This window comes from Chironomus tepperi, unplaced genomic scaffold, assembly GCF_022539635.2.
Source record: "Chironomus tepperi strain 1889 unplaced genomic scaffold, CSIRO-AGI_Ctep_v1 contig_84, whole genome shotgun sequence".
In the NCBI taxonomy this organism is placed as follows: Eukaryota; Metazoa; Arthropoda; class Insecta; order Diptera; family Chironomidae; genus Chironomus; species Chironomus tepperi.
The window spans coordinates 324182-351962 of NW_027226206.1; the positions used below are offsets into that span (position 1 = coordinate 324182).

At 32.9% G+C, this 27781-nt stretch overlaps 2 protein-coding genes across 4 annotated transcripts; one reads left to right on the forward strand and one right to left on the reverse strand.

Moving 5' to 3' along the window:
- Positions 1–27781, forward strand: fry (Protein furry). 3 transcript variants are annotated; one of them, XM_070633975.1, is made up of 25 exons: positions 1–137; positions 1301–2623; positions 2697–2725; positions 3069–4400; positions 4638–4981; positions 5047–5235; positions 5747–5875; positions 6228–6389; positions 6462–6655; positions 6737–6856; positions 6983–7140; positions 7382–7492; positions 7641–7795; positions 9577–9737; positions 19573–19689; positions 20117–20352; positions 20574–20971; positions 21735–23020; positions 23225–23365; positions 23692–24533; positions 24609–25073; positions 25615–26757; positions 26910–27103; positions 27171–27337; positions 27438–27781. In XM_070633975.1, the coding sequence occupies exons 1-25, from the start codon at positions 86–88 to the stop codon at positions 27599–27601; spliced, it is 9612 nt and encodes a 3203-aa protein (XP_070490076.1). In that variant the 5' UTR covers positions 1–85; the 3' UTR covers positions 27602–27781. The 3 variants fall into 3 exon arrangements, with proteins under 3 accessions (XP_070490076.1, XP_070490075.1, XP_070490077.1); XM_070633974.1 differs by lacking the exon at positions 1–137 and adding an exon at positions 777–1144; XM_070633976.1 differs by lacking the exons at positions 1–137; positions 5747–5875 and adding an exon at positions 777–1144.
- Positions 10310–18342, reverse strand: CNMaR (CNMamide Receptor). Its single transcript, XM_070633980.1, has 8 exons — positions 17453–18342; positions 16293–16435; positions 11685–11776; positions 11544–11606; positions 11025–11095; positions 10847–10962; positions 10617–10693; positions 10310–10545 (listed from the first exon to the last, which is right to left on the reverse strand). Exons 1-8 carry the CDS (start codon positions 18086–18088, stop codon positions 10400–10402), a joined length of 1344 nt encoding a protein of 447 aa, XP_070490081.1. The 5' UTR covers positions 18089–18342; the 3' UTR covers positions 10310–10399.

A 27781-nucleotide genomic window follows, 5' to 3' on the forward strand; every position in this document is an offset into this window, starting at 1 on the left:
AACAAATATTTGAAAAAAAGAATTTCAAACATTTTAAAAAATTAAAGTTTTAAGCATGTTAATCAAGCCAAAATATAATTAAAACATGGATAAAACAGAGAATTCATTGGGCAGTTCAACGGCAGATAAAACATCTAGTAAGTATCGTTGATTTAAAGGCATTAAATGTCAAATAACTTAAATGCAAATGAACAAATTGAAAAAATTTCTTATAAACAACAATGGAAATATAAACAAGTGAGATAATTACAGTCTATCGTCAAAATCATCATATTGGAAGTACTTAACTCTTTCTTCTCTGATCAATTTTGTGCAGTATAAAACGACTATAAAATATTCCGGTATTAAACAGACGGAAAAATTGATTTTTTTTTGTTCGTGTTCCTTATGACTGTATTATTTTTATACATCAGAATAGCTTTAGATTGCAAATCATTCGGATATAAAAGCTTGGGGATGATATTATTGTGATCTTGCCAAACGATTCATTTTTCATGTTCAAGGTTGAATGTACTAAGAATGTCATTTGTATCAAGCTATGACGTGCATTTGACATTTTAAAAAAAAAATGTTCAGAGAGGGAAAGAGTATCACTTAGCTAAATTAAAAGAATATCAATAATTTGAATGTAGTTGTACATTTTCATGTCCACAATTTTCATATTTCAAGACCATGTGCAACAACAATATATACACAAAAACACAGTTTATGAAAAATCGAATGAAAAACACCTCTCGCTTGTGTGAATTTTTAGTTTTCATTTGAAATTCCTCTATAGCACTTCGATCATTTCGCGATATAAATTCCTTCATGATAATTTCATAAATAAACACAATTTAACGATATTCGATACGACGATACTAAGTAGAACTGTTGATACTGTGATATTTATTAGCTCTTTACAAGAACAATCTGTGTGCCTAAAAAAGTTCTGAACAAAATGATATTATAATAAGACAGCAGCGGTAATAAGCTGTGGATTAACGATTATAATAGAAACAAATGGAAAATGATTTCACTTTACGAGACGATAGTTTAAAAATAGACTTTATGTTTGATCAAAATGTTTACATTAGAAGTAGTTTATTGTCAAGAATCTTGTCCAAGTTGGGACATTCGTCATCTTATTCTTTGTCACAGTCATGTCAGTGCAAAATAATATTTACTTTCATAACAGATTTATTTCCTTAAAAAAATCAATAAGCTTACAAAACACAAAAAAAAGTTCAGCATTTTTATTGATTTCATTATGTACACACATATGCATAAATTTTCCATTCTACTTCTATTGTTTTTCTAGGTTCTGGTCACCAACAGAGTGACTCATTAACAACTACGTCAGAGAATACAATCGTATCATTAGACAGTAGTGCTGGAAATTCGCCTTTAGGAAAATCGTTGAAAACAGATTATGATGATGAATTATCGAATCAGGAAATAGATATTGTCAAGTCGCCAATTTTTAATACAATACCACTTTCAACACGATCAAGCTTGTTACCCTGGAGTCCACAAAATCGATCGTCGTCTTTAGCTGCCTCAGGATTTTCAACTAGTGAAAATATGTTTGGATCAACGGAAAATTTACGTCCTGGTGAAATTGTCATGCGAATTTTATTCGCTGACTTTACATTGCAAGCTGAGAAGAAGATTGAAGGAGTTATGCTGGAGAATTCCGAGAAACAAATATCGAAAATATTACAACGTGGTGAAGATACACAATTTGATCAGTTATTGTCCGCATTAGGTTCAGTTGCTGAACATTGTTTGCCATCATTACTTAGAGCTTTATTAGCATGGCATCGACGACAGATATCAGATGCTGAATTTAAAACACTGAATTTAAAAAAATCAGATATTGATTGGAATTTAATTGGAACGTCAAGCGACTTGGAAATTCAATTACAGAGACGTGAAGCTGCAGTTGAATTTATATTCTGCTTAGTATTGCTTGAAGTATTAAAGCAACTTCCATTTCATCCTGGAAATGACGATATAATCAAGAATATTGAAAACCTCGCTTTCCGTCACTTTAAATACCGTGAAGGAATACAAAATTGTCCAAATGCTTACAATATCCATATTATTGCAGACCTCTACGGAGAAGTTGTCGGCACATTGGCTCAAAGTAGATTTGCATCAATCAAAAAGAGATTTATGTCAGAATTGAAGGAATTAAGATCAAAAGAGCCATCACCTCATACAACTCAGAGCATAATTAGTCTTCTTATGGGAATGAAATTTTTTCGGGTCAAAATGGTACCTATTGAGGAGTTTGAAGCCTCATTTCAATTTATGCATGAATGTGCTCAGTATTTCTTAGAAGTTAAGGATAAGGATATTAAACATGCATTAGCGGGACTGTTTGTCGAAATATTAGTACCTGTAGCAGCAGCTGTGAAAAATGAGGTCAACGTACCGTGCGTTAAAAATTTCGTTGATCTCCTATACTCACCCACACTTGATGCTTGTACGAAAAATAAACATCGATTAGCTCTGTTTCCTTTGCTTACATGCCTGTTATGTGTATCACAAAAAACTTTCTTCCTTAATAATTGGCATTATTTCCTTGCGATGTGTTTAAGTAATCTGAAGAATCGTGATCAAAAAATGAGTCGTGTTGGTAAGTCTAAACTCCTTTAATGGATATCTGAACTTATACATTAATAACACTTATTTATTCATCCCGTGAACAGCTCTTGAATCTTTATATCGACTTTTGTGGGTAAGTTTTTACTTATTTATGGCTTTTAAGCTTTTCTTCCTTTTATTATTCATTGGATTATAATCATCTTTAGTAAAACTCTCAGTCCAGCTATAGCGCTATGATGAGCAATTACTTTAATCCTAGGATTTAATTTAATCCAATTTTTAATCCTGAGATTTATTCATAACGAGCAATTATCTAATCATCGTTTAAAATAGTAGCACAAACATTTCACCATATGGCATTAATGCGCTATAGCTTGATTCAAAATGTTTTGCTAACCTGTGATAATTAAATGAATACATAAAGACCTTTTCTATGTATGTATATTATATTTATTTTTCCTTTACGTCTTTAATAGGTTTATATGATACGAATTAAATGTGAATCAAATCAGGCTACTCACTCTCGTCTACAGAGCATCGTTAATTCATTATTTCCACGGGGAAGTAAGGCCGTGGTACCAAGAGACATGCCATTGAATATTTTTGTAAAAATTATCCAATTCATTGCACAAGAAAGACTCGATTTTTCGATGAGAGAAATAGTCTTTGAGCTGCTGTGGGTTGGACGTCCGATAAAGATAATAATGACTCCAGAGAGAATGAGTATAGGATTAAGAGCATTTCTTGTTGTTGCTGATTCTTTACAACAAAAGGACGGAGAGCCTCCCATGCCACGAACCATACCAATATTGCCGTCAGGCAACACTTTGAGAGTAAAGAAAACATATTTGACGAAATTGTTGACTGAGGATATGGCAAAAAGCATCGGTATTCATAATTATTTCCCACACGTTCGTAGAGTATTTGTTGATATTTTACGAGCTCTTGACGCATCACTTGGACGACCATTTATGATGACAAATACCCAAAATGTCAATAAAGAACCCGAAGAATTATTAACTGGTGAAAGAAAACCAAAGATTGATTTGTTCCGAACTTGCATTGCGGCAATTCCTCGTTTAATTCCTGATAATATAAGTCAAACAGAACTGGTAGATTTATTAGCGCGTTGCACTGTTCATATGGACGAAGAGTTGAGTGGATTAGCTTATCAATCATTACAAACACTTGTCAAAGATTTCCCTGACTGGAGGCAACATGTCATTCAAGGTTTTACACAATTTCTGTCACGTGATGTTAACGATACATTCCATCAATTGCTCGACAATGGCTTAAAAATGCTTCATTTATTATTAAATACATGGAAAGTTGCATTAGAGAAATTACCAGCAACAACTCAAACAGTCCTTGTTAAATCAACTGCAGTTCCAGCTCAAGCATCAAATGATGTCATGTCAACATATACGACCACAACAACAATGGGAACTATTGCAACAGTCATTTCTGCAAAAGACTCTGGATACATTTCCTCACAAACAAATCAACAGCATTCTATTGGAACGACAAGTACGAATTCTAGTGTAAATTCTAATAGCGGAATACATCCATTAAATTCTGGTGCTACATCAGCTGTACCAAATGATGTCAACAAGAAACAAGAAGTTCCAATTTCAACAACATTAAATCTTGTTGAAGGATTAGCTCTTGTTACATTATGTAATTATAGAGCTGCTCCAAGACGATTAGCAGTTCATATTTTGAAGGAAGTTAAATCTATCATGAAATTACTTGGGTTGCCTGAAACTGAACCACCTCTCATCGATGTTATTGATAAATGTTGTCCTAAGGTATGCCTTACTTCTTTTTCTTTGAGAAACTTTCTTGAAACTCATTTAAAAGAGATTATCATAACAAAACCTTTTTTTGCTTCCTTTTTCACCAACGCTGTCAATTGTCTTTAACTCTACTAAATATAGCTTGTAAAAGTTTTTGATAATTTGACAGACGTTTATTCCCTCATGTACATACTGTATTCTAGACAACTAATTGATTGCCTTCTAACTTAATTCTTTTAACAACAATAGTTACTGGATTCATTGATGACAATGTTACCTCAAAGTGAACGTACAGCAATATTGAATGCAAATGTTATTGATTTACAATGGATTATTGAAAGAAATAGCAATATTTGGAGTGTAGGATATATTGAGGAATCTGTAAAGACGTCAGCAACAACACTAAGCTCAAATCAATTAGCATCAAATAATAATAACAATAGTACGAATGGACAATTTGATCCATGGGCTATGTGCCTGTTTGGGTTTATGGAAAGGAATAATATTATGCAACAATGTCCAATTGTTGTCGCTCAAGCATGGCCCTTATGTTATCAGCGTATACAGAGCTTGTATACAATTATTGACCCAACGTATGTATTACTTTATGATTAAATTAGAATGTAATCTGATTGCTATGTATTTTCCACCCATCTAGTCCCGTAAGTGACAATCGTGCATCTCTATTGAGAAGCTCTACACCAGCCAAAAAGCCACTGACCGAAAGTCAACGTGACTCTTTCGTAAATTTATGGAAGAATCAGATCAAAATGGCAATGAGATTAATTCCATCAGTCGTATCACCCGTCAGTTCCATAAGATGTGCATCACCTGACCTTAGCTTGAGGTAATTATTCATACATTAAGTCATGTTCAATTGTTTGCTGCTCACTGTTATCATTTAAACATTGCTTATCATTTATCATCCTTAGCTTTTTTTGTTTTGCCATTATTTCCTTCGTCACAAATGATTGATAATCTTAATGTTCTTACAATAATCATTAGTAAATAATGAAGTGAAGCTCCAATATCTTATGATCTTAGATCTAACTGTAAAAAAGTGTTGTTTCGCGTATTGTGCACTACTCTAAAATAATAAGTATAGTTGTCACACATAGTTTGGTAAATTGATTCACAGCAGCTGAATCATTGCCCACCCATCAACATTAAAATACATAAAATTTTCATCACAATCACCCCTCTCATCATTGTCATCATTCAAAAAAAAAAATTAATTTCCTTTCAATTGATTCTAATTTATTTTCTTCTTTTTAATTCAATTATACTCTGTTAAACATACAATCATATAAAATATATCCAAAAACTATATATATGTCTATGTATACTAAAAAAAAAAGTTTGCATGAGCAAGATACACGATCCTTGTCGGATTCATTGGATAATATTCCATCGTCAGTTTTTGGAGCAGAGGGGATTGTTCGATTTACACTTCCACTTTCACATGGACGAAAAAAGCTACGCCATGGGTAATATAGATAACGTTTAGTTCGGTTAATACTTTTTTTTTGTAGATTTAAGTTAATAATTTAGCATCGAGTTCTAATTTTGAGACATTTTTTCTGTAGAATATTATTAGCTCGCTAATGAGAAAATACTTAAAAACTTTATAAATTTCTTTATGAATTCTTTATCAGAATTAAGATGAAAAAGAATGGAATTTATTCTTATTTTTTAAAAAGCAATGTTTTAATGTTTTTAAATTGACTTTTATATAATTAATTAAAAAAAAAAAACAAATTCAATGTGCTTTATTTTGCAATTTCATTCCTTCATCTATGCTTCCATGTGTTTATCAAATTATGTCTCTTTCATGAACAGCTCATCTCCTGATTCAATGAATACTGATAGAAATGATAAAAATAGTAGTGGCCTGTCAACCGCGATGTATAAATTAATTGTCCCGTTATTGAGGTGTGAAGTTGCTGACATTCGAGATGCAGCCGTCAACGCATTAGGGCTAATTAATCCAGATGCATTAAAGTATGTATTATTATATTATCTACTTACTTTAAAACAATATACTAATTTAATTATATTTTACAACACATCCAGAGATTTAATGGAAGAGCTTGTGCCTTACATCAGGGAAGCAGTTGATAAGAAACAGGAAAATATGAGGAGACGTCGTCGTCGTGATGCATTGAGACTGCAACTTGTCAAAGTATTGAAATTAATTGCCGAAAATGGCACATTTGGTGAAAGTTCATGTGTCCTAGAACGTGACACACTTCATCCCACATTTGTTGGTAAGATTTAATTATTTGGCCGATTATGGCATGCATATTGAATAATTTCATCAATTATTTTAATTGTACACTAATAAACAGATTATATGGAAGGTGCGAGACTGTATTTAGAAGCTGAAATTGACAAGGATAATAGTAACATGAGGGAAGTTAAAATTCATTTCTGTGATTTTATCAGAATAATGATCAAAAATTTTTCATGTAAGTAACTTCTTTTTTTTCTATTTATTATTCATCTCATATTACAAACCTCCACAATGTATCATTATCAATCTATATTGAATTTTTGAAAAAATAATCATATTATTTTTCTATATTTTGTATCAGTGGAAACATGCAACACTCTATTGTCAAGAGATTTAAAGAGAAACTTGTTCAATCTATTCACATCATGGTGTGGTCAGTATGCAAAACCTTTGGGCGTATCGAGTAATATCATATCGACAAATCCTGATGAAGAAAAATTACAATTTAGTGCACTACAGGTTGTTATATTGGATATAAATACATGCGTTTACTGTTCATTCACAAATGACGTCAATCAAATTTGATTTGTAATTTTTTTTTGGTTTCACTCATGTCACATTTAGATTCTTTTAAGTGTCATAAAGCATCAAAAATACGCGAGTTGCATTAATTGTTAGGCATCATAAGTGAATGACTCCTTAACCGACATGTTCAAGGAGAAAAAAATATTATATTAACGGAATTATCTTTTTATTACAGGCGATGTCGGCCCTTTTATGTTGTGGCGCATGTTTCGATACTCAAAACTTGAGCGAGGACGGCAACATATATTCATGGCTTGATTTACTTTTAACATCGTCTGATGATAAGGTAATAAATATTCCATAAAGAGAATTTATTCGATTATTAATGATCTAAGAAAGTATAAGTATAAGGTAATATTTAATAAATTTTCATCTTCTTATTCATCCCTTCTGTGCTGTACAAAATATTAACCAACAACAACGACGACGTATAGATTTATCAACTTGGAAAAGATACTGTAGTTTTGCTATTAGAATGTAATCCAGATGCTGGCATGCTATTGGAATGGGTGATTGATCGATGTTATACAGCCACATCAAAAGAGGCCGATGCCTGCTTCTTTGCTCTCGCTTCTATTTTCAATGTTAAGTAAGTTGACAATTAATACTCATTTTCTTAATAATTCCTATAAATACCTTTTTAAGTCTGACTTTATTCACAACTGAATTTTAGCTCATTAATTTTTTTAATTATACTTCTCGCTGGTGTTTTTTATACATAAATTAATGATTGCGAAAAGTAAAGTCTCAAGTAGGAAAAATTAAATGGAAATAAAGTAATGAGATTTTTTGTCTTCATTTTCTTGTGCCATTCGAATTTCAATCTAAAGAGATGAAATCAAGCCCCATATGCCGAATTAGAAATTTAAATTCACTTGATAGAGGATAAAAAAAAGGACCGAAATTAATCCATTTGATTCTCATCCTTTTATTCCATCAATCAATAGTTTTTATGCTCAAAAAAAGTGTCGATGATTGCTTTCATTTAACAGAAAATCTACTTTTTTTTGTGTGCCTCACAACTGCTTTTGTACGTTAACGATAGAATTAGAGATAATAGGCTGTGATATAAAAAAGTTATCAACAATTCCAAAAGTGTCAGAAAAGAACCAGAAAAATTTCCGCATTTATTGTTGAAGGAATTACCAAAAAGTTTATTTATACCCTAAGCTATTCGAGCGCATTTCCGATTTTTCTCATCGATATGTTTATCAATCCATAAGGATTGAAACTTTTTAAAGTATTAAAGTTTCGTCATGTCTTAACTTAAGAATTATTGCCTGTATGATATGAAATGTTAAGGTTTTGATTTCATTAGATTATAATTATATATAAACTTTTGCGAGAAAATTGGGGATGAAAGCATGAACATTTTTTTTTACGAGTTGACATTTTAAGTGCCTAATTATGATACGAAAATAACAGCTAAATGTAAATGAGTCAGTAAAGGTAAACTTTATTGTTATTTTTGAGACGCGATTTAATGTATTTTTTTCTTGAAATACCTAATTAGTTTAATAATCCATTAAATCTTATTGATAATTCAGAAGCTATAGGCTCTGATATAATCTTGACTGTGGTTTGAGTGCGCAGGGATGTAGCTAGAGATATTTCTAACATAATTGCTACCCGAATGAACTCAAATGCGTTATAACTAGTTGAAGGCAAGTTAATGTCTAGTTTGTGACTAGTTGTAGTGGTTTTCTGTCCACCCGGTGTAGTGCACGGCCATCGCATTAGTCGCTTGATTCCGATACCTATTTTTAAGGTGAAAAATGCTGTATCGGATTTAAGATTTTTGTCTCGAATTCCGTAGTAAATTGAAGAATTTCCCCCAAAAAAATGAAGGATTCAACCTAAAATTCCTCCCCTTTTAATCGCTTTTGGGCTTGAGATTATGCAAATTTAAAAACCTTCCATTTCATCAGTTGACTTAAAGCTACGATTCTTAAAGATACCAGTTGAACTCAATATTTTGAAGTCACGTCACTCGACTTCTAATTATTATGATTTGAGTCCAACAGAAACTCGTGTAGTTGTCTGATTGAAAGACTGACAGCACTAACTGATTTTGAAAATAAGCATCTGTTCTTTTGTCTACTGACGGACATGCTGACAGTTCGATATCTCAAGTAATACTGTAAATGTCCATATTTTTATAGAGCACACTAGATGTGAAAATATAATCAAAATAAAGCTATATTCCTTGCAATGAAGAAGACTTATACACAAAAATAAGTTGTTTTGGAAATGGGGATAGACAATTATTGCCTATTTGTTGCTCATCATTATTCCAAATTTATATATAATATCAAAAAACATTAAAAGTAATGAAATTGACTTTATATGTTATTATTTTTGTCAATACAGAGAATATCCATGTGATCATTATACATCTGTTATCGCTGTAACTCTCGTCATGTGTGGATGTCCTAGAGTCGAAGTGCAAACAACTGCTCTACAATTACTTCAAATATTGGATAAACGATTTTTCGGCACAACCAGTGTTCTTCAGGGCGAGAAGGAAAAAGGTATGTAATTTATTTTTATTTAATCAATTAGACGTAGACGTAGCATTGTGAACAAGCAGGGCCGTAGCCAATTCAATTCTCAGAGGAGGGTCCGTGCCCTCCTGGCTACGCTCCTGTGAACAAGGGAGAAGGATTATCGTTATGACTGTGGGTTTGGGTAATTAATTGAAAGGGGAGTCGGGATCTATTGGAGTTGGATTTTGTTGGATAGACGATATTTAGTTATCTACGACTCCAAAGTAACAAAAAAAAGTGTAATTCGTTTTGGTTCACGCTTAGTTTAATCTGATTTAATGTGATTTATTATGCAAATTTATATAACCAATAAGAGGTCTTGTTCATGGATCCTTTCTGGATGACATCTATTCAACGTAAAAATAATTAATTACATTAGTGGAAATGAAGAATGTCAAGAAAAAAAATTCGGTATTTTTTTTTTTTCACAGTTTTATTAGCAAATACATTTTCAAAGCATATACAATTTCCATCACATATTTTTAGAAAAATTTTACTTCTTATTTATGTTTCTCTTACAAAAAGCATACATAAAAGGAATGGAAAATAAAAAAGAATCCTTTTGTATGTACAATGTATTTAATCACAAAATGTGCGTTTACCTAAAGAATGAAAAGAATGTTAAGTTTAAAATAAGCATGAGATATCTAAATCTTTTCTATCATTCGACATTTTTTCATGCTAGTGTTAAAGTAATGAAGCTCTTGACTGTCATTGCCAGAAGACTCTTTACGGGTGATAATGCGTCGTTTTGTTGATGCTGTGGAATTTGAATTTTTTATATACTCTGAAACTAAATGTTTACCACATAAAATTATTCAGTTCATGACAATTTACAATGTAAAAAGGTTTCTTATCCTTTACTTGTAACTTGGGTTCCATCATGTTGCCGTGTAGTTTTTGTACATCCTTTACATTTGAACATTGATATCAGTGCTTTCCTTTAAGGAGAAAAAAAGGTCAAGAAAAGGAATTAAAATCGTTTAAAAAATAAGGAAAGGATTTAAAAGTTTATAGAGCCGAAAGGTATATTAATGTCTACATGACATTTTCATTTTCGCCATAAAAAAAGATAATTCTTGTCTCTCAATTACCTAAAGTTTTGTCCACTTAAGCAATATATCATGAAATTAATTCCAAAGTTAGTGATGAAAAAGAACCAGCAAATGTACTGTGTAATGACAGTTGCTTGAGAGGATTTACCATCATTCTGTAAAGATTAATAAGGATTTATTATCTATAAACACGATTCAGAATGGTTGATGACCTTACTTCAATCAAAAATGCTTTAATACGCATTATGTAACTAGGAAGATTTAAGCACACGAAAACAGACGACACAACTGTGGATGAAAATAAAAATTAATTTGTTATGTTATGTGACAATGTCAGTGGTTCTGAAATGATTTTGACTTCCGACAGAGTAGTCATATCTAGTATAAGGACCAGGGGCTTAGCCAGAAGAATTTTCGCCGTTATTTTTTGAATTTTTGTTAAAGAAAATAAACTGAAAATTTAAAAATAAAAAATACGTTAAGCGCTTTTCTGATTCTCGGAGGGGGGTTTCTTTCCTCAATGGCTTCCTGGCTACGCCCTGATGAGAAATGTGTCTGGTCACGTAGATTGTTAATCAATAGGATCGATAATTGATTTTATTTAATTTAATTCCAAAAATGGCAATTAAGGATCAAAAAAATGTATTAATTAGTAATTATGTAAACGACAGTAATTATCAATCCAAAGAAGAAATGGCCAGTAATCTCATTCTGTTCTAGTTAATGATATACTTACTCAGTAGCATTTTTGTAACTTTAATTTGCGACGAATTTCCGGACTTCTTCTGTGCTAAATTTTCTAGATTGACAAAAAATTGGAGGGGATGGAATTATGATCAATTATCACATTAATTACATGCTTCTTCTTGCTACTTACTCTTCGCGTGTAAATTAAGGTTGAAATTGTGTTCCTTATAAAGAGAATTTGTATTTGAGTGATTGTTTACAGTACTCCGGAACTCGTTAGCTCTTAAATGTCAAAAAAGAAAGGAAAGAGCAAAAAGTAAATTTAATTTGGAATTTTAAATTTTCTTTAATTTTTTTATTTTTAAAATATGTTGATTTTCCAAATTTGTTCTAAGAATATATATTTGCTTTATATTCCCCTTTAAAGTAATGTCTATATGATGATTTAATTAAAATTCCTGTTTGTTCTTGTCATAAAAATTTTTGACTTGTTTGAAAATTTAATCAATTTTTTTCAATCCACAACCTTTTTAAAGAAAATCTCTTTTTGATGTTTTTTTGTAATTATTTTAAAGTGAAGCAAAGCTAGTTTTAAGGATGTGTTCCTAGTTATAACTAATTCCAGAATTTGAAGTAAACTCGAATTTTATATGGAATTGAATCAATTTGAGTCGACTTTCAAATACAAAATCCGAGCCGACTTAGAGCTCTGACTAATTCAAAATGAGTATGAATACTTGTAATGTCCTTATATAAAGAAGGCTCAAAAAGGAGTAAAATAATATTTATGTTTTGGTTTGTAATTTACATTACATTACATGTGTTCAATCCTAGCTCTAATGGGATTTCTGTAATGGAATGTAATATCATTTGGAGAACAGTAGTAAGGAAGATACAGAAAATGTATAATCTATATATGGCACATAGTCGTATAGTCAAATAATCCCTAATTGTTTAGTGGTAGGAACATGCGATCGAAAATCTTAGCACGTGGCTTTGAGTCCCCTCTGGGGATCCGTTATTCTTTATTATCCTTTTTTTCTGTTTGATCAACATGTTCAGGTTCAGGGACTGTTCAATAATTACTAGGATAACCAGCGGATTTCCGTTAAAATGCCACTTTGGGACACTTTTAAGTTTGGCATTATTTTGGTTCTTTTGGACTATTTTGAGTCTTAATACTCAAAAGTCGACTCAAGATGTCACGACTTCATATAAAATTAGAGTCGACTAGGAGTTCTGTTCGTTACAAACTCTAACAGGCAATGAGCATTCTTTCAAGCATTTGCTCTACATAAATACACTAGTTAAGCATGCTAGCTTACTCTGCTCTTTAAACCATGTTCTCTGTCTGCTAGGAAAAATAACCATGCAAAAAATCTCATTTTGTTTGAGCTGCTTTAAAATCCCAAACTCCTCACCCCCCTAAAAGGCGAACGTATTAAGTGAACAACATAACCCCTTTAACAGAGGATTAATAGAGCGACACATCCTTCAGAAGTTTTAAAAATAACATCCATGTGCTTTTCGTAATTAAAACTTTTTCAAAAGAAAGTATTAAAATTCGTGCATGATAGCAACTAATAGGTTTCATAGCTTTAATTTGTTATATATTTTTATTCTCATTTAAAACCATGAAATTTGTGAATTATATCCAAGAATTTTAATTCGGAACTTTTTTTTGGAGCGTATGCAAATTACACAACTTTAACAATATTCATTTTTATCGTAATTCCGTTGACTCGGCAGAATTTTTTTATATTTTCTAAAACTTTTCACATTATTTTTTTTATTTGATTATTCCAAAAAATTAACAAATATTTTGACGTCTATCACGGAAAGATTAATCTTCTTGGAACTGAGTTGAGCAATTTAAGGGAACAATTTAGGTTTATCAGGAAGGGTGGCAGAGTCTGAACATTCCCTAATCTTTATCCCATTTAAAATAATATTTGTTAAATGCATTGATTAAGGAAGCATTAAATGAGAATTTTCCCGTACCTAAATAATTAAAGGCTTGCTTTCGACAAAAAAAGGACTATTTTTTTAACAAAAAATATTTGAGATAATATCCGGAGCTGTTTCGGTCTATTGAAGGAAGAATAAAATATTTTTCGATCTGTTTGGATAGAGAAAGGCTACAAGGCTTATAACTTTATTTTTCAATATAATTTGCGACTGTCGACTAAAAAGTTTTTTACATGATTTTGTTATTATTCAGGAAAAATGATAAGGGATAGTTAATACATGATGTTTTGTAATAATAAGACCGAGCTGCTCAATGTGGGGAACTTCAGTCGGAATCAGTCGTCAAAAAGCCTTTAGCAATTAAGCGTCTTAACGTTAATTAACGGCGACACAGCGGTGCCTTAGCCAGTAGCGGGTTTAGAACACTGAGTCTCTGGAAATTGATCCAGGTCCTAGAAAACAGCTTGTGCTGTTCGGTTCAACTTTTCATCCTATTTCCTATCACAGACGTGTTTATTCATACGTAGTCAAACTTAATAGGGAAGTAAATCTTATTGTGAAAATAATTTTTTTGTTGATAAATGAGATCAAATTGAGAGATAACAATGTAGGACGTGTGGAACTAGTATTGGAAATAATTTATTATTCGATATTGTGTAAATCTTCTCAGAAGATCTTAATTTGAGATTCACAAATTGGAAAATACGAGGATATATTAGGAGTTAATAGGAGATGTAAATTGAAATTCGATCAAATTCGATTCCTTTAATTTCCGATAATCCATGTAAAATTAAAGTCGACTTCCAGCTCTGCTTGAATGTTAAATAATCATGAACTGCCTTTGCAGCACAAGATAGTTGCTGGGACGCATTAATGATAAGACGCAAAGTTGCCCTGACGGTACCTTGACGACTAATTTCGATCCGTTTTCACAGCTTTAAATGCTGTTTGTCGCATTGTACCATTCGAGCATTTTATGGCAACTAAAGCCTTTTCTTTAAAGAAAGTAAGCCACAGAAAACAATTTGTTGATCTTAATAAATGTGAAGAATCCTTGAATATAAAAGGTAAATCCATCGATATTTACTATTTGCACTGTTCTCATTCAATCATCTTACATACCGAAAATAGTAAACATACTTTTGGAATAAAAGTCGTCAAAGGAAGCATGTCATAATATTGACTGAGCTTTTTATATAGACAAAGCTATCAATAGAATCGTATTCCTGTATTGTTTATCTTTAATCCTTTTTTGTGCGGTATGTTGACATATTTGCTAGTAATTTATCATTTTTTGGGAGGAACTGCTTCTTTAAATCTCAGTCATTTTCATTTGAAGTCATTCCAATGGATTTAGAGATATTTCGAAAAAAATTGCGGAAGTGCCATAGCAATATATAAGAGTTAAAATCATCTTAAAAGGCTGTATAGCTCAATGCCTATTCAAGATGCTTGCTTAAAAAAATATGTGTCAGGACTTGATCCGATTATTGCTATTACATTGATTCACTCGGTCTTATTCGCAGTATAGGATACAATATTGTGTAAAACAAAAATATCAGCTAGCCTAGATATCAAGACGACGAAGCCTTATTCTTCACAAATCTGGAATGAGTTATCTATTTTGAATTACTGAATGTTAGACATATTTAAAGAGGAATTGCGTCACACAAGGCTCTGCAGCGTTAAATTTTGAATCTTCCGTTCCTTTTATGTATATGCATAAAAAGTCTTATTTAGGTTAATGCGAAAGTTGTTTGTGACAAAGGAATTAAAATTATTCCAAAAATTTATATGAATTTTATTTTAAGCAATTACATCCTTATGATATTACTGAGCTGCTTCGCTAATGCTACATTCCTTGATAAGAATTATCATTCATATTATGCTTCTTTTCATTAAAGATTAATGCAGTATCTGTGACTGTACACAGTGTTAGAAAAATTTTAATATATTTACATAGATTATTGCCTAAGAGGAAAATATGATTTTATTAGGGAACGTTCGGAAATTATGTAATGCTAAGAGGGGGCATTGTCAGAGAACATTGGGACAAAAGCACAAGTTCATTCCACTGCCTTTGGTTAGAATGTATAAGGGAAAAGACGCCCTGAAGCTTCAAAAGCTACATGGCACAGAACAGTGATGAAAGAATGTCAGCTGAATGTGCGGACAGAGAATTTATGCAAATTAAATGACAGAACCTGTCACAGAGTGAGATGGAAAGCAATTTGTTGTAACTGGGGTTTGTCAAAATTAGATGCACAGGCCTGCATAGATGCAAAAAATCTGAAGACTAGAATAATAGAAAATGGCAAACCTTTGTTACCCTAAGATCTTCATAGGGGCATGATTCCAGTAACTAGATTGATACGTAGAATAAATATTAGGATCCGTCGAAGACGAAAAGGCACTGCGATCTACGATCTGTTGTACCATTCCTGAATGTCGCACTTCGCGTTATATATTAGGCAAAGATTTGATTCATGATTTTGTTACTATATGTTACGTAATTTCCGTACGTTCCCCAATAAAAGAATTTCTCAACAGAATTTTCTTTGAAAGTTTTAACATCCTCAAGCATCAAACCCCGAGATTCGCGAATATCTATTTGATTTTATGATCTAGAAACTTGAGAACGGAGGGAAGAATGGGGAAGCACATTAATTTAAGTAATCAATTTGATTGTGGCTTAAAGGGTTGCGAGCGTGAGCATATTTTAATTATGTTGTAGCTTAATATTGGATATAATGTTTGAAACTTGATGATGATGATGTGAATTACATTGGAGAATCAACATATCATTTAATGATACTCGGTAATTAATTACCTTTTTTGTAAAGTCATAGTTCTTCTTACACCAGCAACCTTCCATACAGCTGCTGCTGTAAAGGTGTTTAAAATCACAATTGTTGTAAATGGCAATACGAAAACAATTGCTGTATCTATGTAATTAAATATTTGCATTTGATACTGAAATTATAGCAATAAGTTTTTTTTTGTCATCATTAGAGATGTTTTGAATTTCTTTATTGTGAATCTTGATTTATGTTTTGAAGTGTCTTATCAAGTGTTTCTTAAACTTTTTCTTTTTTGGGTCACGACACACTTTTGGTATTGGAAGTCTATTTTTAGATTTGGAAATAGAAATTGAAATTTTATTTTTGAAAATTCCCAAAATTTCTGTAGATTCTCTGGTAAAATCTGCAGATTATGAATTAGTTCATCTAATGTCATATATAGGGTCGGTTCCAAGATTGCTTGGGTATTTTCTTGACATTTTTTTAGAAAAAATTCTAAAAATTGAAAATTTTAAGAAGTTTGGTTAAAATGGAAACGGGATTCCCGTCTTCGGGAATCGGAAACGGGTCCCAAATTTCCCGTTCTAGTATTTTCTGAGCTTTAAGTCAAGTCGAAGCAAGTTCTGGGTACCGAAAAGCACAAATCGGTAAATTGATCAAAAAATCCGGTTTCAAGTCGACACGACTCTGACTCAGATTTCATTTAAATCTGGCACCATCTTATGGAGTCATGTGGACCTGACACCTTCCTAGAGTCATGTAGACCTGGCGCAATTCTGGAATCATGTGTACCTTACGCCATCCTAGAGTCATGTAGACCTGGCCCAATGTTGGAATCATGTGTACCTGACACAATATTTGAATCATGTGGACTGGACACCATCTTAGAGTCATATGGACCTAGCACCTTGCTAGGGTCATGTGAACCTGGCACCATGCTACCTCATGGCTACCTGATGCCAGATTTTGGATCGATTAACAGTTTTGTGCTATTCGGACGTATTTAACAGAAACAGATCATAAAGTTTAGTTCTTAGAATTCCAAAAATGTCTCATTGCTTAAATGAACAATTTGCCAGTACATCCATATAGTGTGCCGCAACTCAAAGTTTGTGAACCTCCGATACAGACACTTAAAATCAGTCAAAACACTCAAGAAATTCAGAATATATTCATTTTTTGTCAATACCTTATAATCTTCTCGGACATCACAAACATAATCGTTTAAAAAGATTGAGTATTGTGGTGCTGCATATAAAAGACATGGAATATTAATCAAACATCCCAAGACGCACAGCACAAATAAAACTGTACAAGCTCTTTTAACTGTACATATTGTTTGTCGTTTTAAGGGATATAGCACCGCTATAAATCTCTCAACTGTAAATGCCACCACAAACCAAACAGACAAAAAACTACATAATCCACTGACATATGTGAAGAATTGACAGTAATAGTCTCGATTATAAATATTTATATTATAATAATTTAACCATGATACAAATGCACCAAGTAGAAAGCACGAATCACTTATTCCTAAAGCTGCTAAATAATAACTCGACGAGAGCTTTCTTAGCTTAGTCTTAAAGAATACAATAACAGATAAAATATTTCCAGTTGTTCCTATCAACACTAATGCGGGCGTATAATAATGCGTTAAAAAATCTCCTATTAAATATGCAATCTCAATTCCCAGATCATGTTCAGATCTATCATGTGTAGCATTTGTATGATTCTGTAATGAATAATTTGACAAATCGTCTGCATATTCTTGGTAATTCCTTTCAATCACACTATAAGTCACATTTTCAATAGAGCCTGTCATGATGTTATTCCTATTTTTAATCCAAGCAATCACTTAGTTCTGTGCACTGTTATTATTTTTATTTTTTTAATTCCTTTGTTTTTATTTTTTTGTTATTTTTTTAATCATTTCCATTTGTCATTTCTATGGAAACTTAGGTGCTTCCAATCGATTCACTTTAAAGTCCTCTTATTTAATATAAAAACATCCAGTCAAGAGTATTAAAGATCATTATTGAAAATAAAATAATCGACTATATGTAAATTCACGACCGAGCATTCTGACAGCAATGAAATAACTGAATGAGTGAAAGTAAAAATTTTGTGATGAAAGCGATCGCAGGAAAATGTTCGGAATGAAAAATGAGGGAAAAAAATAAGGAAAGGAGAAAAATTATTTTTCTCTCAATTTTGTGTACGGCTCTTTCTCTCTCTCTCTGTTTCTCTTGAAAGGAAGTGAAAGGGAGAGTCGGAAGTTGTTGTATGGGGATATTCATATGTGATGTCTTTTTCTGAACAGTATTATTTGCTTGCTAGGCACTGGTACGCTGTCGAATTACGGGAACACGCATGTCCTGACTGGACAATGACGGCTGGTTTTGATCCTCTTATAGCTGAAAAATTTGGTTTGTCGCATTTTGCCGCTCGGGTATGCTTTGGATGGGGATCTTCATAAGTGATTTGCAGTTTGGTGTTTCTCTCGAATAGCATAACGTGCTAAGCCACTGCCACATGGCCACATTAGCGATAACATGCATGGTCCTGACGGCACCGTTACGACTGATTTCGATTCATTTTTAAGCCGAAATATGCAATTTGCTGCAGTGTGCCGCTCGGGTATGCTGTGTTTGGGGATGTTTATATGTGATCTTCTATTCTGAATGGGACAATGTGTTTGCTGGGCACTGCTACAGCGCCGAATCACAGGAACACGCAAAATTGTCCTGACAGGATCGTAACGACTGGTTTCGATTAATTTTAGAGCAAAATCTGCGATTTGTTGCCTTGTGTCTGTAGCGGTAATTGATCCCGAACAGGCACTAAGCATGCACATCAGTATGCTCTCAAAATTGAGCATCAACATTAATATGCTCTCTAAATTGAGCATTCTCAATTAAATTGACTAAGTATCCTCATGTACATGCTAATTTAGGTGAATGTCCTCATTGTCTGTTAGGGATACATATCCAGCATTTCAGACTGTGATAAAGATTAAAAGGGAATGTGATTATTGTTTAAAGGAACATGAAGAAGAATGACATCTTCCATCTCTTTGGCAACTTTTAGTCTGCTATTCACTTCCAATGACAAAATTTTAATTAGGGATGCTTAGCTACGAATTTCTTTATTAAATCGGATTTATGCTAAACGTGATTTATTAACGATCTGAAGTGTGACACTTAATTAAAATATATGATTCTTTGAAATTTGTTCCTTAATAGCACGTCATATTCATTGATATTGAGTGATTTTTAAATTTTTAATTCATTTCTTTTCTCATTCCAGACGATAAAAATTGCACCTTAGATGGAGCTTTAGATAAATTGTATTGTCGTTCGCAAATGTATCTCTCACGTCAAATGTCGCGATTAAGGCCTGAGATGACAATGCCGATGTTTTCAGGTATAGTACATCATCATAAAAAATTATATCATAAATCATATTTTATTTCTCGTACGAAATACTTCAAATGACTAAGCTTCTTTAAAAAATTGTTTCTATAAAACGCCCCACCGTCTACATTTATGTGTGTATCATGAGAAATAAATTGAGCTACTGTGATGCTTAATTTGTAGAAACAGTTGAAGGATGTTAAGAACGAGTACATGCTAGAAATGTGATTCAAACGTTTCAAGTAAAAGAACTTGTTATTTATAGACGTGAGCTTTAAACAATTGACATTGCTTATGACAGAATGAGAGTCATTGCGCTACATTTAACTCATGTATTAAAGACAATTCCTTTTTTATTTCTTATTGACACTCTTACATCCCCATTTTATGTTTTCATTTCCTTCAATTTTTATCGCATTTTTTCCTTTTTTCTACAGAGATTACATACCGTTTTCAAACGGCACGAACTGACGTCCGATTTTTACTCTTACAATGCCTACTACCATGGCTTGAAAATATGGAGTTGCTCGCCTCAAATGTCCCGCCAACAGTATCACCTTTGTCATACATTATGTATTATCCGGACTCGGGATTGAAAGGTCGACGAGATGGTGCGGGATCGACTGAGGCAACAGAAATGATTTTAAACAATTTGTTTTACATCACGGCAAAGGTTTGTGTTTGACTTTCTTCGTTTCATTTTTGATTTCCATAAATTTTCATATACACTTCATGTACATACATCGGAGGTGTATACAGAGACTTATTTTGGTAGGATTTGAAGCTATTGATATTTGAGTCTACATCCATCTAAATCCTGTCTGAATGCACTTCTGTTTGTACATAATCTGAATCCGTTTTTATGTTTATTTTAACAAAAATATATGAAATCAGTTCTCAGATTCACATGGACGGGAAATTGAGGAGTTGTGGGGAATTTTGTCACAATGCTGGCCGAATAATCTAAAAGTCATACTTAGATATTTAGTAATAATATCTGGATTGGCACCAAACGAGCTACTATGTTATACAAAACGAGTAGCTTTATATCTCGCACGTTCAGCACAAGAACGATTTTTGGATGAATTAATGATTGAACTTCAAACAGTCGAGACTTTAAATTGTCTTATTGAGAGAACAGAACATCCACCATTTTATCGTTTGACGAGTATGAGAAAGACTTCAAGCCATTCGGATGGTGCTGCTAATAACGATCCAAAGGTACAAGAGGTTGCTGTCGAGAAAGGAACCATCCACACAAAACGACATGCTAAAAATGATGATGATAAAGGGTAAGTGTCTTATAATTATTTATAACTCATAATTTTTTAATTAGATAATAAGAAGTAAAGTTTTTGATCAAAATTACAAAAGTACTCGACCTTATCGAGCGACTTTAGCGCATTTTTGTCCCAGTGATCAGTAATTCGTTTTATCATTTAACGGTTTTTTAGAATTTAAATTTTCTAACGGTTGCTAAAAATTCAAATTTTTTGAAAGCAACGCTTTAAACCGGTTAATACCGGTTGAAACCTTCTAAACCAATTGATACCGGAATAACTCGATGGGAAGGAACTAATGCTTCAAAGTAGACCATTCTACAATGTTCTAGTTGTCGAGATCTCGTCCCTCACCCAGCGAACCGAACAAGTGTATGATTAAGCACCCTTTCTTCAAAAATGCGCTAAAAAGGTCAAATATTAAAGATGAAAAGGAGGAGGTATAACCAACATACAAAAGCACAAATGAGAGTTTTTTCATGAAATAAAAGAAAAATTACTTTTTGGAAAAACATTTTTCCTTTTATGTGCAGTACAATGAAGCAAAATATCTAAAGAATTTTTGTCTTGAAACATCTCCGAACTTGAATATAATTGGAACAAGAAAATTCATATACTTTATCAATATTTCACTTAAAGAAAATGTTGAAATAATAGACGAAATCATACAAGACAAAGTCAATTTATTTTTGTTTATTCTTCGTGACTTTGCAAACTTTTTTGTTGCTTTTCTATTAAAATCTATGTCTTTTTCTCTTTCTGTTTCTCCAAATAGAACATGCAAATCTGACAGTGCTTTACGAGCTCTCATGAACAGTAATGTTTATCGACCGCCTCGAGGAAGTGATAAAATAAGAACAGCATCAGGTCCATCCGTTTTACCGCCACGACATGAAGACATAATAATTCAAAATGAAAATGAGATACAGTCAATGGAAAATAATTTACAGACGAAAGGTGAACATCATCACTATGTGCATCCACATCCGTTACCAATGCCTGAATATGGTGGATATTTTGCGCCATTAAATAAAATCTTACCGGATACAAATTTGCCAATAAGCGGATTTCATCGATGTAATGTTGCTGTAATGCTACTCACGGAAATTGTTATCGATGGAATTAATGGAATTGATTGGACTTTACATTTGCCTCTTATGCTACACATATTGTTTTTGGGATTAGATCATACAAGAAATACTGTAAGGGATCATTGTAAGCAATTGTTGTTGAATCTTCTTTTTGTACAATCAAAGCACAATGATCATTTAGGGCTGGCAAAGATAATGCTGAATAGTCAAACGAAAATAATGGGATTAGGCTTAGCATGCACAAATACGTCGATATTGTCAAATAATTTCACTGAATTTGATCAGGAATTTGATAGCTACATGTTAGGTCCGACTGTTGTTCCTGTTATGTTAGGACAAAGTCAAACGAATTTAGGAGCAAATGATGAAACAAATACAGAGAATGAGAATGCAGAAAATGTCGAGAATGTTGAAATACCGACAATTGTAACAGAAGAGAATCCCATTCCACAGACTGGTCCACTAATGGATATATCTCATGTTATTAAAAGCTTAGTTATGTTTTTAACACAAGAAAATCTAACACAACCTTTATGGAATTATGAGGATATAACAGCAAAGGTTTGGGCATGTAAGTCAGCCGAGCAGCTAACATGCTTTACACGACATATTGCAAAAATATTCTCAGAATCACATCCACAATCAAGTATATCGGAAAGATGGGCACAAACTGCTTTGCAATTAGGATTAAGTTGTTCATCACGACATTATGCTGGTAGATGCCTGCAAATATTCCGAGCACTTAATGTACCAATCAATTCTCGAATGCTGTCTGACATCTTATCAAGATTAGTTGAAACAGTCGCTGAACAAGGCGAAGATATGCAAGGATATGTCACTGAATTACTTTTGACATTAGAAGCTGCTGTTGACAGCTTAGATTCAGATTTCCGTCCACTAGATGTAATGAAAGATATATTTAAAAGTACACCCAATTTGAACAATAAGGAGGTAGCACTGCTGACTTCGAGTAAGTAATTTTTGATGTAAATTCAATTTTCGTACATAATTTTTTCATGTGATATTTCTACGAAATATAAAATTGATATTTGGATGTCATTTTGTACATGTTGGATTTCTTTTCTATTTATGTACGGATTCTATAATAAATTATTATTTCTATTGGAACTCTAATAATATTAAATTCAATTTTTTTCTACTCTCTGCTCCACAGACAAGCGAGCAAGTGATGGAAATCAAGTATCTCCTTTGGCAACAAATAATGTTATGTCAGTTGGAAATCATGCAAGAAGTACCAGCTATTCTGTAACATATTGTGCAAAGAAAACAGCAAATTTACCAATGGAAGTGAAAGGTCTGTAAATAAACTGATTATTGATGGAAAGGAATTTATTTTCTTTTAAGCGAGAAGGGGGTAAAGCTTGGATGGGAAACAGACACTATTGTCCATATTATGTCGTACTGTCTGACTAACTACTTATCGTGGAGAGTCTTAGTAAATTTTGGATTTTTAATTACGCTGTTTGCCTTTATTTTCTACAGAAAACTGCGTAAAAAGTCCTTTTTATGATGGCGTGCTGTAATATGTTTTCTTAGGCCTATTGGATTTTTGTCGACAGGAAGGAAGTTAATAAATGATTTTTAACATTTCCTTCTTTCTCTCTTTTTCTTTTGATACAGAATTGAGGAACAGAACAGCTACAAATATTGAACTGGAACGAACACACTCCAAATTTCCAAATTCATTATCACGTTCACGTTCAGCACAAAGCTTAAAGTTTGGATCTGACACAACCAGTCAAGATGATAAAATGACTATATTAGCACAATTATTTTGGCTCGGTGTATCGCTTCTTGAGAGTGATTACGAACATGAATTTTTACTGGCACTTCGATTATTATCGCGTGTCTTGCATCGATTACCATTGGATAGACCAGACGCACGCGATAAGGTGGAAAGATTACAGAATCAATTGAAATGGAACAATTATCCTGGAGTTCATGCACTATTATTGAAAGGTTGCACGCATAGTGTTACTTATGAGCCATCCGCTGCTCTTTTATCCCAATTAATTCCAATATTAAATCTACCCGTTTGTGATCCAACACAAAGTAGTGCATTTGCAATGAACGTTATTGCATTATTACCTTATATGCTGTTAAATTATGACAGCGGTAATGAGATTTGCATACAAAGTGCTGAAAATATAGCACAAGTTGCAACTGAAATGGGATCAAAATTGGAAAATCTCGGAACTGTTATGACATTATATAGCCGTAAAACATTTAGTAAGGAAAGCTTCCAATGGACAAAATGCGTCATAAAATATTTGCATGACACCTACGCTCATCTTGGCATAAATATGCTTGCCTTTCTCATTGAAGTTCTCGAAAAAGCACAGCAAGTTCAATTACAAGTATTGAGCGTCATTCATTGCTTACTTCATTATGTCGAATTGTCAACTCCTCAAGCACAAATAATAAGCAGCGATTTATTGAGAGTTGTCGCAAAACATTTAGATGTAAGTTGCTTGTTATTCCTTATCTTATTTATTTACAATTGTTGACATTTATCTTCTTCCGTTCCTAAATAATAGAGCCCAAATTGGAGAGAAGCACTGAAAATTTTAAAGCTAATTGTAACGAGAAGTTCAACACTCGTTTTGCCTCAAGCATCATCATCTGTTGACCGTTCAACCAATTTCTTCCAAAATCTCCATGGAAGTTACAGTGATTCGGAAGTATTTTGCAAAAAGGAATTAGCCGGGCGTACAATGGACTTTTCATACGATGTCTCACAGACGCCATTAATTGGCAGGAGATTATTATTAAAGCCTGATCTTGAAACGAATGTAAGCACACAAGCAAAAATATCCCAACCATCAAGTTCCAATATTGGCGGTACAAGTTCACCAAGACGAAGTACGAGCTTATCACCAGCAGATACAGCACCTTTAAGCGGATGGAAACGACCATGGATGTCACAAAGTCGTGTTCGTGAATGTTTGGTAAATTTATTGACAGCATGTGGACAACGTGTGGGTTTGCCAAAGAGTCCATCGGTAAGTGCTATGTCCAGTAAATTAAAAAAAATTCTCAGTAATTGTTAATTATGAGAGATCAAAAGACTTGATTTATTTATATCCCCTAATTTATGTTACTTTATTCTAATTTGAATATACATTACATTACCTACATACTTAATATAATTTCCCCATATAATGACAAATTTTAATTTCCTTGCGTGCCATTTATATGAATGAAGGATGAAATTTTGAGTTCAATATGTTCAAAGGTAATTTTTAATTGCTCATCAGCATCTGTGTTTAATTATACTTTATATTTTGTCAATCACATCCGACCACTGTTATGTAAGGAATTTTAATTTATATCCTTTTTAAGCCACAAATTTTTTTCATTCATTTCCTTTTAATTTAATTGAATTTATCGTTTTAAATACCAATTCTGAGAGCTATTGTCACACACAAAAGTAGTGGAAACACTGAAGTCTTTCCGAGAACTGCTCACTGTTTTCAATTTAAGTTGTAGCTATTGGATGCTTATTTACACATTTTGTTCTGCTTCTTTTTCATCATTATATAGGTAATCTTCAGTCAATCATCAGACTTATTGGAACGTCAATCATCAGCATCGTCAACAGAAGATACATCTGGTGCACAACAAGATCTGAGTGGTGGTTCAAGACGTGATGATGGACCGCCTGATTTTGGTGTCTTTAAAGACTTTGATTTTCTCGAATATGAGAGCGAAAGCATTGAAGGTGAATCCACCGACAACTTTAATTGGGGTGTACGGCGACGTCCTCTATCGGAGGGTGATAGCGAGCCACTGACAAAAACACATTCAAATGTGAATGATGAGAGTATTAGTGAAAAGACTCCAGTGATGAGTAAAAAGCGTAGAGTTAATCCTGATGACAGTTCCGATGAAGAAGCTGAATCGCCACTTGATGAGGATAAGCCAAGTTTCCAAAAGTCTTATGGTGCTCCGGCATTATCATTAAGTTTACGTGAACGAAGACGACGAGATTCAGTATCGAGGAGTGATACAAGTGGTTCAAGTGCTGGTGATTTAGATATAACTCCATGTAATGCATCACCACATTTGCCTGGAATGTTGACATTCAGAGCATCGACACGTGATGAGAGTGAAGAAAGTTGGAGAAAAAGTTTACTTGCATTGCTTGTTAATCAACCCTCATCACATCCCCCCATACTGCTTCATCAATTATACAAATTAATACGAGAATTGACGATAAAGTGTAATGAAATATCCAAGGACTGTATAAAGTATTTTACGGGAAATTTGACGCCCCTAGGCAATCGTATATCGATTTTATCAGATTTATTATCATCAAAAGGAGAACCACCAAAATTATGGTATAATCAGGGAGTTGCAAGCACCCCAAGACTTGTCGAATCATTACGTTATAGCGTTCTTGAAATACAAGAACATTTGGAGACATTCTTTGATCGTAAGGATCATGTCATGGAGGGAATTGAGTCAATCAAGTCATCAATGAAATTCAATATTTTTGGTGATGTTGAACAAATGAATGAAAGTACATCCAGTACCGACCAGATATCATTAGATCCTGGCATATCTGAAATTCTCATCGACCTTGGACGTGGATTATATAAGTTAATGTTCCAATTGCTTTTATTGATCGAAGCTGATCATAAAATTGCTATACAAATCTATCAGAATCTACAAAAGAATGAATTGGTAAGGGATTGATGATGGATATGATCCACATTTGAATATAAACGAGAAAGAATCTTTTGTGAAAAACATTCTTTTGTATATGCTTTATACCTTCTCATATCAACTTTCTTATTATTATTTATTCATTTCTCCTTCCCCCTCCATCCGATTAGATGTACGATATGTCTGAAGAATATTTGAAAATCAAAGGAGCTATATTGCGGAGCATAGACGACGTGGAACTTGAATCATTGGATACCTCAACATCAACGGAAGGTGAAAGTACAACTCCTACACACTCGTCCCCATTGCCGATGAATACGAGTGATTTTGAAAATACAATATATGAATTGATTGACAAACAAAGGTTTGAAGGATATAAAACCTTGATGTTTATTGTACAAAAATTTCATATTTCTTTCTTCCTTATGTAGATGGCATGCGACAATACAGCACGTTAAACAATATAAACAAGTATCTGATTCATGCAGTTTCAACGTCGTAAGCTTGGATAGTAGCTTATGCGAGGAACCAAAATCATCCGATGAATTGTCTATTATAATGAATGTCTATGCGGAGAGCTTGACAAAACATAAAAATGGTACGGTATTAAATTCTTTTCAAATCAATCATTTCTTAATTATTCTTATGTTCCTGCTTCCCCTTCGGGATAATTTCTTTTTTTCAATGGATGTCTATAGATGCTTTCATTATTTCACGATCGGAGCTCGAATTGAATGAAATTTATTCAATATTGATGGAAAATTTATATTACGTGACAGCAGCGATACAAGAAATGGAGCTAAATCTCAAGACGAGTTCAAATTCAACTGTACGAATTGACACTGATGTCACAACCCTCTAAATAATATAATATTGTCATTTTTCATACACAAATATCTGATATCCTTTTCATTATATTTATTTTTTTCTTATTCTATACTTCATGAGGCATGAAATATTGCTGGATGATTGAAATTTGAGTTTTTTATTAATATTATTACTTCTTTGTCTTAAATAAAAGAATCGATAAATTGAAATTAAA